Source organism: Dermacentor albipictus, unplaced genomic scaffold (genome assembly GCF_038994185.2).
Source record: "Dermacentor albipictus isolate Rhodes 1998 colony unplaced genomic scaffold, USDA_Dalb.pri_finalv2 scaffold_22, whole genome shotgun sequence".
NCBI lineage: Eukaryota > Metazoa > Arthropoda > Arachnida > Ixodida > Ixodidae > Dermacentor > Dermacentor albipictus.
This window is the reverse complement of record NW_027225576.1, coordinates 4,361,415-4,382,063: the sequence shown is the minus strand read 5'-3', so window position 1 is coordinate 4,382,063 and position 20,649 is coordinate 4,361,415. Positions and strand designations below refer to the sequence as shown.

Below are 20,649 nucleotides of genomic sequence, written 5' to 3'. Positions count from 1 at the left end.
GCAAAAAAGAGGTGAGGCATGCAGACAGGACACAAGAGTAGAAAAGTGGTCTACTCTACTCTTGTTTCCTGTCTGCACACCTCACCTCTTTTTTGCATAATGAATCCTTATCAACTAGCTCAGCTTTCTGTCGTTCTAAGCCATATTTGTGCTTTCTAAAGCCTTACTTGGCTGCATATAATAGTGGCAAAAAGCAGCTTTTCAGAGAGAACTTGATTTTGTTGTTCTGTGTATTCTGTTCTTCTGCCATAAGTATAGTGAATTAATAACTATGTTGCACACAAATACACAGCCTCTCAATGGAACAGACATTTATTTGATACACATGAATTCGCACCCTGTTCATCTGGATTTCAATATTATGCTGATTGTGGCCAGGCTCTAGTATGTACAGAAGCATGTCTATGATGTAGTCTGAGGATATATGTGCAGTGCTACTGGGAAGCTAGCTATAGTTCTCACAGCAATGCACCAAGCAAGGTTGTTTCTTAATTGTTATAAAGAAAGGCAGCATCAGCTAGGCTGTAAGGGCGACAAAAATTATTCGTGCAATTCACCAAACATACAAACAGAATATAATAGGGCTATAATACCTTGTGCTAGTTAGTATTTCAAGTGATTAAGAGAATGATACAAGGGCTGTTGGGTTAATCTGGTTTATTTGTCATGTTAAAACACAGGCTGTGAAGTTAAATTCAGCATGTCTAGGTTGTTAACATGTCTACGTAATTACGAAATTGGGGAGGTGGCAGTGAGACTCCCTGGGGAAGCAATACCTCAGCTGTACTGATGGTATGGCTTGATTATATAATTTCATCATTGCTTGTTTAGAAATATGACGGTGGGTTAGAACCTATGAAATGCCACAACAGCAAGGCTGAACATCCATCCTTACTTCTCAGAGGCTTAAAGAATGATAAACAGTTATGCTTCAGAGAATATTTTGGTATGAAATATGTGCCATGTTCATTTCAGTGCAATGGAAAGAGGTGATTGAGCACAGCCATGCTATTGTAGCATGCGTGAAGGAATACAGGAGAGCCTGGGGGCTAATATATGTTAGTAGAGTGAACAAGTAGCTGTGACTTGCGAGGTTATTTTACTCCACAGAGGATGCTGCAGTAAGGTTCGTGCAACTGTAAGCAATATGAGAATGAGTGAAAGATTGCTTGTAGTATATGGATTTGTATGACAGATGAGAATGTGCACCCAATTTGCCACTACGCATTTCTCTCTATTTTAAGTTAAGCACAGAGTGCGAGTCACTATGGCTTCTTAACTGGAAATTTCTGCGTTCCGTTTCACAGTGTTTATGGGGCTTTCTGCATTCATTTAACTACTTATGAAGTGATTGCATAATAGAACATTCCCACATTACAGATTTACACAGAACATAATAGAAATTCATCATAAAGCTCCACCCAAGAAACTGTCTGTTGGTTATGAAAATAAAAAAAATGGCAACAAACATTCCCTTCCTTTCTTGTGCTGCCCCGCACATGCCGCTAATTAACTAATGTCTACAATGCAGACATTCTGTTCTTTCATTAGGGGTAGGTGCAAGTTGTACTGACACAATGAACATGCATTCATTGCCTACAAGCTACTGCATGTTGGAATCGGTGTTACAGCAGGCATGGCAAATGTTCTCCCCTACTTGTGTCTTGTGCACCATATGAGCCAGCATTTCATTTCATTGTCATGTACCTGTTTAAGCTGTTACTGATTCAGAAAGGCAAATATAAAACGACTTACTACGTCAACCATTTCGCATGCAAGAGCACTGCACTCATTGCAAAGCTTATTAGAGAGGTTTAGATCAGGGGGATGCAATCGTTGAGGCTCGAAGTACTAGGGGGCCTCAATGCTTGCGTCCCCTTAATCTAGATCTCTATAGTCGCTTGATAATCTTGCTTTGCTTTGAGATGAAGTACACTTACTGTGCACCTGTTTGTTAGCCTATGCATTTGTCTTTCTTTTTAATGTGGCTGTGCATTAGCTAGCTAGGTTGTCACTACGTGAATGACATTTGGGCCAAGCCCTACGCAATCAAATAACATTACTTTGCTATAGCTCACTGACTGTGCAAGCTTCTTTTTATCTAGGGAAAAGAATAAATAGAGAGTGCATGCATAAATGATGTTGACAGCAGCAAACGGTCTCAAGGCAATCACCCTTGATTGTCGCCATTGCTGAGAGAGCATGCATGCCTGTATTCACTTTGACCACAGGCTGTACATTGTTTAAATGCTGATAGAAGTATGGATAAATAGTGAAGGGGCAGCAGATTGGCCACCCAGGCCTTTATGCATGGGCATTGCTGCCTTGTGTGCCCTGTAAAGCTCTCATCTCTTAAGGCATGAATGACATAACACTACTTCTATTGGCAGGGACATTTTTAGCACCACCAAGAAATGTAAACATTAGGTGAATTCACGCCTATATGTGGCGTCTTTTCAGCAATATGAATTAATATTTGTTTTCATGCAAACATTCTTCTCTTGAAAACATATCTGACAAGCATCTCTGCCTGAAGAAGTAACTGTGATATGTACATATCACTTTTATGTATATCATAATTGTAATCAATTGCTCAAGACGTACTGATAGCTAGTTGTTTAGTCATGACATAACATGGCAGTGCACTTTGAAATAATGACGTAACATAGAATGAACAAATGCTAGCTCTGTGTGCTCCTGTACGTTCATTCGGTGTAACACCATTGTTCAGAAGTGCGATGCCATATTACATCATGTAAGCAATTGTAGGCTCGCTATTAACTTGACAGCTACTAAAGAGCCCTCAGCAGCAAAGTGCAACTAAATCAACAAGCCACTGTTGATGATTCACATGCGTGTTCGGTGACGAAGTGACTTGTCAATCAACACAGCTGTATTCCGTGCTAATAGAACCAGCTGTATAGGAGTATGTTAATAGATAATGCTGTGGCCCTTCAGCGTGCTACGCTGTTGCTGTGACAGATCCCTTGCTCATTGGCTTAGATACACCTGTGTGTTCGTGTATGCGTGTTCTCCCAAGCTGTTACATACAGGGCCTGGCCCCATCCGTGAAAGGAATGCGCATTGGTTGGTGGCAGAAAACAGACCGAGTTTATTTTCTACAATGGATGCAGATGAGAGCCACATGTGTTCGAGGGGGCAAACTCTCGGTCCCTGTCTAGTGGCCGAGACGTTGGGGGTGATGGAGCATTCTTGGAACTCGACTCGGAGTGGGGTCGCTTCCTGTTTCGTCTGCACTGGTGCCTTATCCAGCCGAGCAGTGGTGGTGCTTCGCTTGTACACAACACTTGCCTCCCTTCTCAGATGGAGTTGCTGTAGTGATCCGGAGGGTGTCGTTCCCGCTGCGGGCATGACTCTGCAGTTGTGTTTGGCACAGTCTCAGGGGCAGTGCCAATCTCTGGTTTGGTCACCGATGATTGCGAAGGCTCCAGCATTCCTGAGAGAGTGGCCTCTGATGACGTGGAGTTATCTGCTTTTATCCCAAGCATAAATGGGAGCGGGACACTGCTCGCGGTTAGCGTACAGCCCTTATCCTGTGTATACCAGGCTTGATACCAGGCTTGATGTGGTCACATTGTCATCGCACTAACCTGTTGGGGCCTTTAATGAGCCATGACCTGTGGCCTAGCTCTTCCAGAACCGTTCCCTCTGTCCAGATCGGATTCCCTCCGAAGTTTCAAAAGAAAGCTGCTTGTCCGACAGCGAGTACTCTCGTCTTTGTGTCCCTGTTGCAGTTGGTATGGATTTTGTTCGCTTTTGCTTGGGGCTGAATGCACGTGAGAGCTGTATCCAGCTCACGCCCGAACACAAGTGCAGCTGGCATTTCACCCGTTGATGTGCAGATGGTGGTGTGTTGCTTTAGAAAAAGTGGGTCAGCCTACACGCGAATGTTTTGTCCTTGTTTTTGGCTAATGCTCGTTTTGTTTCAAAAGCCATCCTTTCTGCTTGGCCATTTGTTGTAGGATGGTACGGTGTGCTTGTTACATGGATCACCCCATTCTTCTTTAGGAAGCTCTCAACTTCTACTGAAACTAAGGATGGCTTGTTATGCCTGCCTGCCCAACAAAAGTCAATGCCTGCCCAACAAAAGTACCTTTGTGCACATGCCTTCATGACCACAATTATATGGTGGATTGCAGGTGCGAGTTTAAGAAGGTAGTTTCTCGCCTTTGTTGGAGTTTCCATCTGGAAGCCTCTAACAAGGCACCCTTCCTGTGCTGAAAGCTCAGTCTCCAGTTTCCGGCACGATGAAAACTGTTCTTTCAGCAGTTTATGAACTTAACCATTTGAAACAGCCTCCAGCACTTGGGACAGAACTAAGTCCTCTCGAGTCATTCGTGCTAGTTGACGCGGTGAAAGCCCGAAGCTGGGCATGGCAGCCAACATGAGCACGTCTCTTGGGGGATAAGGTTCATCTTGTGCAGGTAGTGGAAGTCAGCTTGGAGTGCCCGCATTTTGGTGCAGTAGGCCAGGCCTGTACAGCAACTTGTAATCATACGTTGCTAGTTTAAGGCACCATCGCGTAATCCTTGATGAAAAGACCCGGGGTACTTGCTTTGTTTCACTCACGAATCCAATCAATGCCTGGCGATCTGTTATGGTCACATGCCGGTCAGCTATGTACTTATGAAAATGACTGATGCTGTACATTACTGCTGCACTTTCTTTGTTGAGCTGGAAGTAGCTCGATCTTTTCGGCACTTCCCAGTGTTCATGAACTGAATGCAATAGGCGCCTCTCGGCAAATAGCATCTTCCCGAGCGAGGATGGCATCAATGCCGTACGGCGATGCGTCCACAGACAAAAGAAGGGGCTTCGTCCCGTCGTAGAGAGCGAGCACTGTAGATGCACGAATCATATCCTTAAGTGCCTCGAAATCGGCTTGATGCTTGCTCTTTCACTTCCAGGGCGTGTTTTTCTCTAGGAGCCTATACAATTCCACCACGACCATTGTTCTGTTCTCCAAAACGCAGTCGTCAAATGAAATAAGGCCCAGAAAAACCTTTAGGGATGTCTTGTCAGATCGTTTGGGTGCATGAAGTATAGCCTCAACCTTTTTCTCGGTGTTGCAAACACCATTGCCATCAATTCAATGTCTCAGAAACTAAACTGACGTAATTCCGAACCTGCACTTTTCTTTCTTGAGGCGTAAGCCTTTCTCAGGCTCGACAGTTAGGCTCGACAGAACCTGATTCAGACGCTGTGCGTGCTCATTTGCACTATTCCCGTCGACAATGATGTCGTCAAGGTGAACACTCACCCCTGGAATTCCAGGTATCTTTGTCTCCCTCAGGCACTGGAAGATAGCTGGTGCAGCAGAAATTCAGAACGGGAGGCATTCCACCCTGAATAGTCGTTTTGTGGTGTTCACTGTGAGCAGTGCTGCTGTTTTTTCATCAACTTTCAGTTGTTGATATGCTTGATAAAAATCCAACATTGAGAAGAGGGTTCCACCATGTAGGTTTGCAAACACTTCATCTGTAGTTAGTAGCGGGTAAGAGCCTTCTTCGCTGCTGCATTAACAGTAACAGTTTTAACAGTACTCCCGTAGTCACCACAGACATTGAGTGTACCGTCAGTCTTCTGAAGACGTACCAATGGGGTTGCCCATTTGGTATGCTGCGTTGGTTTTAGGATGCCTTGGTGCTGTAGATGGTCAAGCTTATGTTCCATAAGCGCCTGCAGCGCCACTGAAATCGGATGAGCTTTGCAAAACATTGCTGTCGCACCGTCTTTGAGTTCCATGTGAACTAAAGGACCTGTATAGCTTCCAATGTCCTCCTTGAAGACATCTGGGTGTCATCCCACGACCTCTGTAATTTCTAGTGCTGGCTCTCCAACGTGGTTGATCCCCTTCACCTGAATTTGAAGTGCCAAAAACCAATCTCTTCCTAGGAGGTTGCACCCGGTGCCCATCATAACCAACAACGGCAGCAGATAGTCCTTTGATCTCAACATCACATGAACTTGTGCGGAGCCCAGGACGTGTAATTGTTTACCTGACCATGTGCACAAATTGACCGGCTCGCATGAAAGCCACGGAATGTTTTTCTTCCACCTTCTTTAATCCGTGTCCTCGCTTATCAGGGAGCATGCTGTACCTGTGTCCACCTCAAACTGGACTGGCTTTCCCTCCACTATCAAGTCCACGAGCAACTTGGGGCAGTGCGTACGTACACTATCTGTGTGCAGCTTGCAGCAGGAAGTGCTGACAGGTGGTGGTTTGACAGTGTGTGCACGTAGCCGCTAGTTGTCGGAGCGTGGTTCCGTATTTTTCTTTTTCTTTGAGATGCAGGCATGCTCGACGTGAAGTTCCTTGGAGCAGAAACGGCACTTGGCTGTCTTGAATTTGCATATTTCAGGGTCGTGCAAGCCGTCGCATCAATAGCAATGTCACGCTGACGTATGCTTGCCTCCTGGCTTGATTTGCGACGTCCTGTTAATTTCCTCCGAGTTTGCCACTCCCTTGATATCTCGCTGATGCCTTGACGCACTTTCCGCTGACAAGGCTAAGTCCACAGCGCATTGAAATGTCAGGCTTTTTCTGCGAACAGTGTCTGCGAAAGATGTTCGTCCCACACGCCGCGGACGAACCTGTCCCGCAGCATCACATCTTGGGGCGGCATAGTTGGGTTCGCCGCTGAAGCGGTTGTTTGGGTGTCCGGTGACGTCGTCGATATTGTAGCCGAAGGCAGCGCTCCGAAGTTGCAGTCGGCTGTCAAGGTTCCGAGGGCCGCAGCGTAGCTGCTGATCGACTCGTCTGGCCGTTGGTCGAGTCTTTGAAACACGTACCGGCTCTAAAGCTCGGATGTCCTGGTGTCGAAGTGCCGCCTAAGAAGTGTCACTAAATCATTTAAGTTTACTTCGGCGCTATCAGCGCGCACACGGCGTTCGAAAGTGTCGGCTCCACAAAGCGTGAGGAGAAGTGCCCGCTTCCTCGCTGACGTCGCTCGTCACGAAGTCGAGGCGCTGGATCCACGATTCCCATGACTTGGCCGAGAAAGGCTCGACAGCGCCGTGCATTCGTCCTGCAGCCATGGCCTTCGAAAACTTATAGATCCGCTTCGCAACTCCTGCCTCATCGCCAGTGTTACGTACGGGGTCTGGCCCCGTCCGTGAAAGGAGTGCGCATCGGTTGGTGGCAGAAAACAGAGTGCGCTTATTTTCTACAAAAGACGCAGGCGAGAGCTGCAGGTGTTCGAGGGGGCAAACTCTGGGTCCCTGTCCGGTAGCCGAGACGCTGAGGGCTACGGAGGATTCTCAGAACTCGACTCGGCAAGGGGTCGCTTCCCGTTTCTCCGCGCTGGTGCTTCGTCCAGCCGAGGAGCGATGGTACGTCGCTTCTCCACAACACAACCTTTCGCTAGCACAGGTACAAAAAGTGCGCTATCGCACCATACACAACCGAGCACATAGTGACGTATGTCGTCGCAACATTATGCGGTAGCAATAAATAAATAAAAAAAGCGGCACAGGTAAGACGACTGCACAGTGTTCCAAAGGTGGCTCACCACGTCAATGCCACACATGCAGCACAGAATATGACAGTGCAAGAGTTGCGTTTTCACCATGACGCGGAAGCTTCAACCTACATGGACAAAAATATGACAGTGTCGTCTGCTGTTGGCGATAGCTGCCGACTTCGAACAGTGTTGCTCTGCGCACTGCCGAATGTTTGCGAGCTTTCAACAGAGTCGCGTCCCCAAACCAAAGTGCGGATGCAGGCGCATTCGAACCGCTCGAGCTAACTAATAAAAAAATAACTAATAATACAGCAAACGTAATAACAATATTCTGGCACGATGCGAAATATTGCTGGTCGCCAGCACACGAGGCTGCCAACTCGCCGATGCATGTTGCCAGTTGCAGGTTACCTATTTGGTCAACCAGAGGGCGCATGTGAACCGCACCGCATCTTGCGGTTTCAGCGTAAATGCAATTTTGTGACCGATCGCGACGATCGCCCGTTTTTCACGAACTGCATGCATGCGGTGCGGCGTGCGGCGATGGGCGGTTTGAGCGTAAATCGGCCCTAACGGCCAAGCCTTCCGGCTGGCTCGTTGGACGGGCCATAGCTGTTCTACGAATGAGAGACTTCGTACAGCTGCATCCCACCACTCTTCAATGTTGTCCTTGTCGCTGCGCAACACAGAGCAACGCCAGAGCATGTGACCAAGATCTATGGTGTAGTTACATTTATTGCATGTTGCAGGTGTACAAAACTCCAGATCTTATTAGAAGTGGGTTCGAATAAGTTCTTGTTTGCAAGAGCCTTAGCATACTGGCCTGAGCTCTGTTTAGTTTACTGTGTGGAGAGGGGAAGACCCTGCATCCTAGGTAGAAGTGCTTGGTTAGCTCGTACGCGAGGCGGTGGTCCCTGCTATCTGGAACCTCAGCATCTTCTTGACTTGTGGCTGTTCTTGTTGGCAAGTCCTCGTGCAGCATTGTGGGCAGATTCGTTGAGGTTCGCAGGAGCACCAGTGATTTCTCTCATATGAGCAGGAAACCAGATGATCGTGTAGGGTTTGACGACCTTTTAATTGAGAATTGCCAGGGCCTGTGTAGAGGACTCCTTTGGAAAATGCTCAGACGGCTGCCCTTGAATCGCTGCGGATCCTGGATCTCTTTGAGTGTAAAAGTGCCAATGCGATTGCTACCTGTTCTGCAATTTCTGGTTCTGCGCAGAAATGTTGGAACAAAATTTTTTTTCTGTTGTTCTTATAGGTAAAGGGGGGTCTTCCGCAAGTGTCCAACTAATGCTCATGTCCATTTCATCTGCTGCTGAAGTTCCGATTGGCTGGGCTGCAGTGTCAGCACTTCAGCAGCAGACAAAATGGACATGTCCACTGGGTGAACACTTACAGAATAGCCCCTCTGCAGTGTTAAACAGCCATGTTCACTATGATTTGTGACATTTCCCAGCACTTGCAAATTATTCCAGTGAATTTCACACAGCCAAACGCACACTGCTGCACGTCTACAACTGGCAACAGCTTGTGCTGCGCTACTTCGATGTTGGTGGTTCTATGTACAGCTACTGAAAGTCCCGCGTAGTCTTGCTTTCTTGTTCAGGTTCAGCTTGGTCGCATCCTTTACAAGCTATGAATCAGTTTCCCTAAACCAAAGCATTATGCTTGCATCATTACAGGGCACACAGTTCGTTGCAAGTTTTGTGGTCAGCCTAATGTAATCCCTGCCTATCATAATCTACCTTGTAGTCTGTGCTCTGTAAATGACTTCACCATGAAATTATAATCGTGAATTTTTGTGCACCACTGTCAGGACCAATCACAAGTGTTATTGATCAAATGAAAAAAGTCAACTTGATTACTAATTTTCTCTGCAACATAAACAAAATCAGGCGAGGAATGTAGAACTATCCTATTTATTTACTATTAACCGAGTTCAGCACTCCACTGTGCTTGGTTACAAATGAGACACTGCAGAGGTGAAAACATAATTCATTGTAGTGGTAGTTTGCACTTATGGTACGTGCAATATCTTTAATTGCGTCTCAGCTTGTTGCTGAAGATATACCAATTCAGACCATCCTGTTGCACTATAGTATGTGCAAAATTGTAAATATGGGCATTTTTAAATATAGTCGTGAAAAATAAGATATACGAAAACATACATAATTGGACGTAGACAAAAAGAAAAAAATGCCTCGATTTTGGAGCTTAATGCACATCTTTAAAACCAATTGCATTCCTCCGTACGCAAGCACCTCTGATACTACCTCTGATACTGCTCGACAGGCTACTTCTCTTATTGTTCGGATTTCTTTTCACATCTTAATTTGTGCCAGGTCAGGATGGGAAGGACAAATGTACTTTCACAAGGAACACTGATAAACGACAGTGCTGTTGGTCAGAACAGCAATGAATGTCTTTAATATTAGCTGCCATTGGTGTCCAGTCTACATTCAAGTTGCTATTCAGATCACATTTTTCTACCCACACACAAGTTGTAAGCGGTCAGCCACAAACCAAGGGCTGTCGTGCTTGCCAAACAGCTTCAAGCTTAGTTTTTTTTTCTTTGAGAGAAAACGCCCATCCTCACCAAAACTTTTATTCCTTCAGCATTGTTTTCTCCTTTCATTCATACATACCTCAGAGAACAGCCAGCACTGCAAAAAAAGAAAAGCATTGCTAGCCCCCTCTTCAACAAGCAAAACCCATTCTAACAGTGCTTTCATGGAGCAGGCATGCCCACAAATGCGCCAAAGGCATGGCATGACTGCGCGCGTCGGAAGTGAAAGACAAAAACAGACAAAAGATCCAAGCGTCGACAAAGATTGCAGTGAAAATTGGAACATTCCTAGGGATCACACACACAAGGAAGCTTCTTAGACAGAACCAAAATGTACAGCACAGGAAACCATACAAATTTTTATGACCGCGTGCGTTCTGTGTGTGTGGGATACTGGGACTACTACTTGACAGTGATCCCTCTCTAGAATGCTTTTTTTCCCTTGTCGAAACAACCAGCACACTCCGGCTAGATTACACTGCATTTCAAATCCCAAAGGTTAGAAATGCTTTCTGCAGCTCCCACTTCTGCTTCAATTAAGAGGAAAAGAAATGCAATGAGGCAAGGAATCACTGTGAATTTCAGCCCTTTAAACTGCAGTGCACAAACCCCATGCTTCACCAAGTGACATTATGCACAATTTTATTGCGTATTGTGCTCTGTCACATAAGTGCATGCCTGAATATGAACAAAAAGCAATTGAGCAGAGTTAGTGAAGTGCACAGAAAGATAAGCGATTGCGAAGGCCCTAGAGGCTTCGCTTCCGTTTTGCTACAACTTTGTGCCTTTTGACTGCATGCAGAATAGAAAAAGAGAACATTAATCCAAGTACCCACCATAGCATCATAAACAAGGTAGATAAACTACCTTGTACAATCATTTGAAAAATTTTAAAATCATCTACTTCAAAAACAAAGGCTTTCCTTTTGCAAAGGACACCAACAGCTACAGAGCCATTTGCAGAAAGGAAAGTCCTGATTCTACTCGTAGTCATCCATGACAGAGACCTACAGCCACTACGATGGTAGGACCACATTGTCAAGCCCAAAGCAGCAATTGTAGTACAGTAGCTCTGCCAAATGCTGGGCTTATCAAAAGGCCTGCTTCTATGTACAACTATAAGTTCAAGCAAATAGACAAACAAAAGGAGAAAGTTCCCCAAAAAGCATCACAAATGGTTATCATCAACCACTAATATAAGCTTTTAAACAGCATTTACTACAGTACGCCACCTCTTCAGCGAGGCTAAGCGCAGAACGGAATGGTAGCAGCATCTCAATGACAATCGTGGCGAACACCATTGCACACATTTGGGAGAGAAAAGATACACAAGATACCCTACACCAAAACCAAGCAGTTCATAAGAGAGATCCACAAAGCAGTCTTAACGACTACAGACCACTGTTAAGGCAGACGTTGGTCATGGTCGGTGTGCAAGACCTAGTGGCACTTCACTGCCATGCACTTAGCAGCACCATTTTTTTTTTCTTCTTGCTAGTTCATTGAACACTGCTTCTGTTTTACATAGTCTTCACTGGAGGATACAGATAACAGCAAACCATTCATACCACCATTTGGCTTGACCAGGTGTGATGGTAGCTTAACAAAAGAATGATGGCAACCAAAGGTACGGTCTCCAAACTTGCCCCGTATAGGCTTGAACCTTGGATTGCAAGATAGACATCAGGACACCTTCAAGCTCTTGCAGACAGTGCAAGCTTCCTCTCCTGTTTCCCTTCCAGTACAGCCATGAGCTCATGCCTTGAATCTAATTCACATTAAAACAGTCTAAAAATAAAAAAAAATTGCATACAATTACTCAGCAATGCTGTGGGGCCAAACAAAACTTCATTTTTTGTAGTAGCCATCCAGTGAAAATGTCACATTTGTGTTAAAAGCAAGGTGTTGCTCACAGACAATGAATGTGGTATACAATACCTACAGCATTGCACTGTCACGTTTCCAACTGACTTTAGTGTGTCATGCAGCATACAGGGATTTAAAATGTCATGCTAGGCCTTGCAGAACAATTTTAGACTATTAGGGACTTTGATGCATGCCCAAAAACGAATGCCAAGTGTATCAGTTTCGCTTCTGCTTCAGTCACGTGAACCTGAGCAGACACATGACAAAGGATTTCATTTTAATCATTCGAGCACCTTCGATCCACTCTTGGAAACAGAGTGCCATAACTAATGCCTGCAGACATACAGCCTTGGCCTCTGCATGTAGCCTTAAAAATTACATGAATGCTCGTGCACAAATAATTAAGACTAAAAAAATGTTCATTTCAACAGCGTAATGACATCATATAACACGCGCGCTACACTTTCAAACATTTCCATTCTGGTTTTATCAAACCTAAAATAAACCTACTGCCAGAAGACATGACAGAAAAAGTCTCGGAACACTACCCTTCCATAGGAGAGCAGCAGACAGAGGGAGGAAAATAAAAACTATTTCAGAAAAATGGCATTCTAAAATGCACCATGAATTGAAGTAGCATTTGAAAGAAGGAATACTGTCCTGTAGTGCAAAAAAGAAAAGAACCTAGGAAAAGGCTTCGCATGGAAAGGGACGCAAGATGGCTGCCAAGTCAAACATGTGACATCTGCTACGTTGGATAGGCTCTCCTCCTGGCCAGGTTACCACCAGCTGCCTTGTGACTGCTATCCACTGCTCGTGACGAGAAATCCGCAGGATCAAACATCATGGGTGTTGAGACAGCCTTGGCTGAGGGTTGCTGCATTAGGAACAAGAATGTGTCAGTAACTTAGCCCCCAAACTGACAATACAAAACTCTGGTTCCAAATTAGTCTTTCCACAAATGCAAAATTCTAGACTGATGGTCTCAAACATGTACCCTGCTGACTTCTCGCATGCAGCCGCATTTGCAAATGCGGAGACATATAGGTACACCTGTGTGCGAAAGTACTGAGACCCTTTCCTTCCTGTTCACTTATTGAACTGTATTTTGTGTGCCATATGATGGCCCTAACTTTGTTTGCGTTTCCTCATGACGCTGTCCTAAATTACACTGCAAGAAGAAAACAACAACACTTCTTAGCTGAGGCAGAAGTGGAGTTCCAAATGAGGTCTTAATGAGGCTTGACACAAACATGCAACCTTTAGTTCTAGAGCTTCCAGTCTAGGGCTACCAATGTTGATCATGGTAAAGAGCCCCCCACCATTCTTTGACATCAAAGAATAAGATGGCTAGGAACAAAACTAAGCAACATTTTTTACTGGACCCACCTCCATAAATGAAGTGACAAGCCCGGACTTCTGTGCATGTATGGGCATTACATGCATTTCTATCTGGCTGGAATGTGGTTATTTAGGGCAGGTATCGGATCCAGGAATACCCTGGTCAGTAGAAGAGCGTTTGTCCAAATTACAGGTTTTTTTTACTTCAAAGCAATACAGGAGGAAGTTCCAGATTGTCTGACCCCTTGTACATCTTTTACCCAAAGCATGGTATACGGGTGCATTCATATCATACATTCATCAGAATGCAGCTGCTACAGCCAAAGAATCTAGCCTGCAATCTTTGGCCAGGAGCAAAATGGCACCAAAAGAATCTGAATTTAAGCGTGTTGCTACGGCTTCACAACCGAAGTAGAGCACGAAAAACTGGAGAATGCCTAGTCCTGCCCTCCCTTTCTTGCCCACGTTTTTGTGATGCTTTTACACTAAACTGCGAAAACCTCAAAGCTACTACAGCATATTTAGCACAGGTCCCAAGCCAATATCAAAAATAACATTTTCTTTTTTATTGTGTTTTTGCAGTTTACGTACCCTACGTTAATGTACATTATTTGGAGAGTTTAATGTGCACAATGTTTACGTACACCAAGTAAGCAATAGTATTGTTGAACATGGCGGCACCCAAGGCTTCAGCGTGAATTCTTATGATGCTATGCTCTCACTATTGTTCGTCGCAACTAACTGTTGAAATGAGCCTTCTCTTCCTCTAAACTCACACGAAACATCAGTGACGAGCACATGGTGACTCCAATTTCTGAGGCCGTTCGGCAATTCTGGCATTCGTAGACCTAACGGGAGGCATCGGCATAGAAAGGTCAGGATGGTTGCTAATGCACTGGCTTGGATGTGTTTGGCACAAGGCACCAGACAACACCCTGTTTTCTAACACCTTCCTTACATTTGCGTTTACTATGCCTTAAGGTAAAAGTCTTCAAGTGACACGCACTGCAATGTCCCGCAAAGGTGCTCGTGTTTGACGTAAGTAAGGTGAGAAATGCTATTCTAAAACTGTCTATTCTTAGCACAGTGCCAAGCACGCTTTCTTATCAGATTGTGAAAATGCTGTTGCCTGTCAACATGTACGGTGCTAATTATGTGAAATATAAAAAAATAAAATATGTTCAAAAGTGAATGTTCAACAATACGGCCCGAGTTTGTGAATGTGTTGCTGTATATACTTGCCTTTGGCCTAGACAGGCCATGGGCGCGATTTTCTAGCAATGCCTTTTATGCTATCCCCTTTCATGTTTCTCGTGCCTTGTCAAGGATCAGAGTGATAATTGTTATCAACGGGCATCAGCCGGCCATGAAGAGTGCATGACAAGAGTAGCACAGAAACAAGCAGAAGGCATCGCTACGAAATCACGGCACTTATTCGACCAATGTCATACTGTCACTACAGATAGACGAAAGTACAGTCAATGCATGCACCAAATCTTCATCGGCGGCTACTAGATCGACTAGGCTTCGCTAGTTTCGGTTTCGAGGAAGTGCCAGTGACATGGCCGACAACTACGCCTGTGACATACCAAAATGAAAATACCGTTATTTTTCCTCGACCCTGCCAAATTAGCACATGTCTATACATTCAGAGTCCGAATTATTGCATGGCGTGCTGTAAGGAGTCTAAAAAAGAAAGAAAAATTAATTAAATGATGGTGTTTTACGTACCAAAACCACAATCCAATTATGAGGCACGCCATAGTGGGAGGCTCCAGAAGAATTTTGACCACCTTGGGTTCTTTGACATGTACCGAAATCTAAGCACACAGGTGTTTTTGTATAATGAAATTTGTCTGAAATCTCAGTTGTCATACATCATGTCTATGGGGCTAGTGGTAGGACCGCTGAGCTGTCCGAATAATCAAGCACGTTTGAATGATCAATCAGCAACTGTATATCCTTTTTATCTTTATACCTTCTACAGTAAACTACTCTTAAATGAAATGTTCCTCGGCATGCAGTTGCATGGCCCGAAATGTAGTGCTGGCTGCACATTGATTTTGCTGTTTAATTCCCTGCAGACTGTACATATTGATTTGTGAGCAAAACAACAAGGAAATACTGCCATTTACCTAATGAATAGAAGGTTATCTTTCCATAAAAGCCCTTTACAATGCATTTTTTTCAAGCAGCCATCACAAGCATGCACTGAAAGTTGTTCAAATTTGCACTCACATAGGTCGGCACGGCTTCTGGAGGTGGTGGTGGAGCAGGTGCAGTCTGGTCTGGCAACGGAGCAGGCGACACAAATTCATAGCCAGAGCTCCCATCATGTTGTTCTGGGGGGAAAAAAAGTGAGAAAAAAAAATTCCCCAATGTTTACGATACTTCCTAATGTGAAATTTGAGCACAGCTCCATACGTGTTTTCATTAAGCGATATATTGAGGAAAAGAATTTGAGAGAGACATGTAGCAGAGTCGGCAATCATCGAAAATCTGAGCTGAGGGTCAAGCTTGTCAGCATTTGTACATGACGGATCGAAGGTTCCAGTGTAATCCCTGGTTTCGCTTGGCTTCCAGAAAGTACTACTCAATTCGCGTCGTGCATACAATCAGATTAGAAAACAATCGCAAACTATGGCAACCGAAACAAGCGCGAACGAGACCAAACCAAGCAAATCAAACAAGCATGAGCGAGAGCTGGCACGAGCAGATGATACGAAACGGGCATTCCAGCTGAGAGCAGATATGGATAAGCATCGAGCGGTCAGGTGGGTTCACATGAAACCAGTTTCCCGTGTGCATGTCACTGAAGGGATAGCTCTTATTGGCCTCCGCCATTCGCGGCTCTCGTCTTTCACCTACCGCTTCGTGTTCACTCTTTCATCTTTCGCTCTGTTACGCCACCGCTAGCCACAGAAATGGGCCATTATGAGCTGCGCTCTAAAACCCGTTTAAACCCTTCATTTAAAGCAGCTTTAACTGCACTAATGAAATAAAATGTTAGTAAGATAAATACTCATCACTAATCAGCTTGCACGAAACAGCAGTGTCAGGATGGTGCAGAGACTGGGCTACATTTGGAGGCAAAAGTGCGCCCCAAATTATGGGGTTGCAATGCAACACCCCAAAAAGTGGTGCACAGGCATGTATCTAAGCATCTTAGGTGGAACATGCAATGGAATTTGCAGTAGAGTTGCTGTGGGGTTGTAAGTGTGGCCAGGCTGAAAGAAGAACATTACGTGTGCCCGCACCCTTATGTCCAGTCTTACAAGGGCATCTACTCACCACCCACAGCCGGGGGAACAAAGAACTGGGCGGGGGGTTGTGCAGCAGACTGTTCTGGAAATGCTGCCACCGCAGGTGCCGACGGAGAGTCACTAGATGCCTTATTACTGTTTGGGTTCAGCACATCCACATAGTGCTTCCGCAAAGCTGCAAACAATGCAAAGAACAATGTTGCATGCAACACAACTTTCAGAAAGACGCGCGGACTTGCATTGTATGACGCGAGCCTTAATAAGTCCCTAAGAAACGGCGTCAAAACGCATATGTTCTCCCACAGCGGTTCTCATCATTGGCACTGTGTGACAGCCGTAAGCCCCGAGTAAAACAAAAGGTAACAACATTCCTCCTCGCCCGGCCTCTCCTTCTCTCCTGGTCTCCACGTCGCTTGCGCTTCCCCTCGTCGCCCTCACAGTTTGGTCGTTTTCACTGGGGTGTGCTGGCTTCGCACACAGTGTTACGCAAGGTGAGACATTAGAAATTGTTGTTGGGTGTTTGCGCATGGATTTTTACTTTATTTAAGGCTTGTTCATTGTGTGCTGTGCTAGGAGCGATGATGGAACGCTATGAAACTGGCAGAAGCAGGTGATTTTTGTGCTTTTTCGGCACAGTAACTGCGCACTTGTTTTGCCCTTCAGGTTGGCTGCCTGCTTCCAGTTAGAAGCCTTTTGAGGCTAGTTTTGTGGACAAATTCCTTTTAGTGTCGAGTTCTAGCACAAAAGTCAGAGATCTTTGTCTCGCCAATAATGTATACGTAATGTACACAATGTTCATGTACCTGCCAGAGCTTTATTTGAGTGTTATGTCGTCCACAACCAGTGTACCAGCAGGCAAAAACATTGTCGTGGCTTGCACATATCCAAGCCACTTCGCGAGTTATTACTATTGTATTGACCAGATTCTGTATTTGGCTTTCTAGGGACACCTGCTCGGCGTGAAAGGGCTGCAATGAAGTCAAGGTTTCGCCGGCACATGTGAAAGGTGATGCATTTGCATGTGTGCAGCAATATGTAGCTGCTGATTCAACAACTCAGATTTATTTGCGTTGCTGAAAGTGCGCACGTGTGTACTTGCGTGTACCCAATCGACTGCCATGTGTCGAGCTTGTGCAGCTTCATAATTTAATCATCATAGTACCACGATGATCGAACGTAAGGTGCGTGACATACTCGCTTGAAGAACGTGAACGTCATGTAGAAACATGCGTGATCAACGCGAAGCATCCCAATTATTCTCGTCGTTTTGTCATGACACTGGCATCTCTGTAGGCAGTGAAACTGGTCCTACGCCTTTATTGCAAATTGGTGCCACTGGCTCTCAAAAGTGCAAGCATCACAGTGGAAACTGTACTGGATTTGTAAACAAAACGTATGCAAGGACGAAGGTTACACATAGAAATAGTTTCCATCAATGAGCACCTTTGTACTTTGCGCAGTTTCCATGTCAAAATGAGCCAACAAACTCGTGTAGCACTTTATTCTGTGGAGAGGGCGAAGGGGAAAAAACGTACTCACAATAGTCAAAATCATTTACACTTATGCTATCTTCGGCTGGTCGTTTTTGAGCACTCTGGAGCGCTCTCGCAAGCGGCGCAGTCTTCGGCTGGTTGAAAGAGGATGTGCGCCCTGCGTTCGGCTGGTTCTTCTCGATTGCTCTCCTCTATCTTGGAGCACTCTGAGGCACTCCGAGCCCTGTCGTCGGAGCAGTCATCGAGATTGAAATGTCATCGCAGCGCCGCGTTGCTGCTGTTGGCGACGGCCCACCGTAGCCTTGGCAACCTAGGCCACTGCATGCTGGCGTCTCGACGAACGTTCGTCCCACCGGCACGTCCGCCGGTTTTTCCGGCAGCACCGGGAGCTTTCGATAGGTGAAACATCGGACGTTGGCAGTAGTCACGTGGTTTCGCATCAGCAGTTTCCTCCTCCGAGAGCGAGTCGCACGTTCGGCTTGTGCGCTTGTCCTCTACCTCTGAGCTTGGGAAACGACCGATCTACAAGACTCTGCTTCGGGGCATACAGGCGACCAGTCGAAGATACCATTAATGAACAGCTTGTCCTCACAAAATACGTTTGCAGCACCTAACAAAAGCATGGAATGACAAAGTTGCGCACTCTCAGTAGTACAACAATAATGCACGTTGCATTTTTAGCACGATATATGACAGCACACAGCGTACACACTCCATAGCATCATACACTTGTTGATGATAGTGCAATCAGGAAAAAAACATATGAACAGGTACCAAATTAGCACCAGTGCCTAAGCTTACCCATGGTTGAGCTCCATTCCCCGTCAACAAAGAAACAAGCTCCGTTTGTACACGTTTACACCTTCAGTACCCTTAAAATAAATCCCTAACATCTAACAAAACAAAAACAGAGGTCTTCAATGACGCAGATAGCCACGAAACTTAGCCAAAACACGTGAAATCCCTTGTGAATGTGTCGCCACGGCAACTCGACGGCCAACTGTCATGGTGGCGAGTGTACCAAGATGCAGAAAAGAAAAAAATAGAGAAAAGGGCGTGAAAAATACCAAGTGACGATGTTTGACCAATTCGGAGATGCAGACCTTATCTCCTGCCTACTCTCATGCTCCTCGTCGCAGCTGTGGTGGCAAGATATGTCACAACCTTTGGTTTTATTCAGGGGGCTTAGCCAGCAGCCTATGTTGCCTCCCCCCCCCGCCACCCCCACCCTAGTGCTGTCTTACTCTTGGTTCCTAAAATCCTTTACCTCATTCCAACCATTCATTAGACATGTATCAAGGTAAAACTTGCTATTCACACTTTACCATGCCTTGTGTACTACTTAAGACTTTCAATGAAAAATTTGATATCACATGCGTACCATATCAGATAGATGTATGTGCTCAGATTTCATTGTGCTCCTGCGATGAGTACCATACACCACAAGTGAAGCTCTCTTTCTTTTTTTATTTTTGGCCCGAGACTACAAGGCATATCCACACAATTCTTGCATATCCACAAGAATTGTTTGGATGACACCATTTACGAGATATGCACCATCAAACCTGCGGTAAAAATGCAGTCATTTCACTGACTTTCTTAACAAAACATCGTTTTATGCACTGAAGCACAAAAGTAACTGGAACACTAACGCATTTCTCCACAAAGTTCGGGAATTAATATCTCAAAACTGTTGTCATCCTGAGAATTCATTCGAAGTGGATCCGCCTTGCAAACTCACCGGCTAGAATTTCTAAATTGCAATATCGGCCATAATTAGTGAATTTCTTGTTAATTATTTGATTATGCATTAAAATCTTTTGTGCAAGTAATGTCTGCTTCTTCGAGTAGACCAGATCATGGACTAGAAAAGTGTTATCTGCCCCAGGCAATTAAAAAATTTTTTTTTTGAAATTGTTCCCTGAAACACTCAGTATACGCTGGCATCAATGTAGTTGTCAAGGGTGTGGGGCAGTGTATCCTCCACCCACTAGTGTTTTGTCTTCGGCTTGATGGTGATGGCTTTATAAACAATGCCGTGGCTCTCCTTGAAGTGCTGTACCCAGCTGCCAAATGGCCGGAGGTCCACATTGTTGATGAGTAGGGCAAACTACTTCGCTTTTGTGACCAAAATTGGCCCTGTGATGGGCAAGTTCATGGCATAGGCATTGAGGAACCACTCGTAGAGGGCCTCTTGCACCTCCTTACAAGCACCTTGTCGAATGAATTTGCACCTGCTGTATACCGAGCAGTTTTCTGTGTCAAACTTCTCTGTGAGCAGATAATTGTGGACACTGTTGATTGTGATAGCCCGTACTTCTTCACCAAGTTGCACACTTTTTTACCGTCTTTGTACTCCTTCACGATACTGCATTTTGTTTCCAAATCTACCGCAGTGAGCTTTCTTTTCATCGGCAATGTCATGCATTGCCTATGATCAGCACTTGGACCAGCCATCTTCCGTTTCAGCGGCGAGTCAAAAACGGCAGAGAAACCACATGGCCGGAACGACTTCGATGCAATCAACTAAGATGAGCACGAGCGACTTAATTCGTTGGCAGAACTGCATAGAATGAGGGGCCAGCAAGCAATCTGAGAGCAGCACTGTTCGCACAATTGGCGCGGTCCATTCG

The 20,649-nt window shown here is 45.2% G+C and overlaps 1 protein-coding gene across 1 annotated transcript in view; it reads right to left on the bottom strand.

The window, feature by feature from the left end:
• Window positions 1–10,076: 10,076 nt before the first annotated feature.
• LOC139052386 (protein transport protein Sec16A-like) overlaps window positions 10,077–20,649 on the bottom strand; it is a 33,949-nt gene continuing 23,376 nt past the window's right edge. The window contains exons 5-7 of the mRNA XM_070529486.1: window positions 16,552–16,698; window positions 15,499–15,602; window positions 10,077–12,796 (exon numbers count right to left, since the gene is read on the bottom strand). Coding sequence (XP_070385587.1) covers window positions 12,668–12,796; window positions 15,499–15,602; window positions 16,552–16,698 — 380 coding nt within the window. The 3' untranslated portion in view covers window positions 10,077–12,667. The remainder of the gene's footprint in view (window positions 12,797–15,498; window positions 15,603–16,551; window positions 16,699–20,649) is intronic.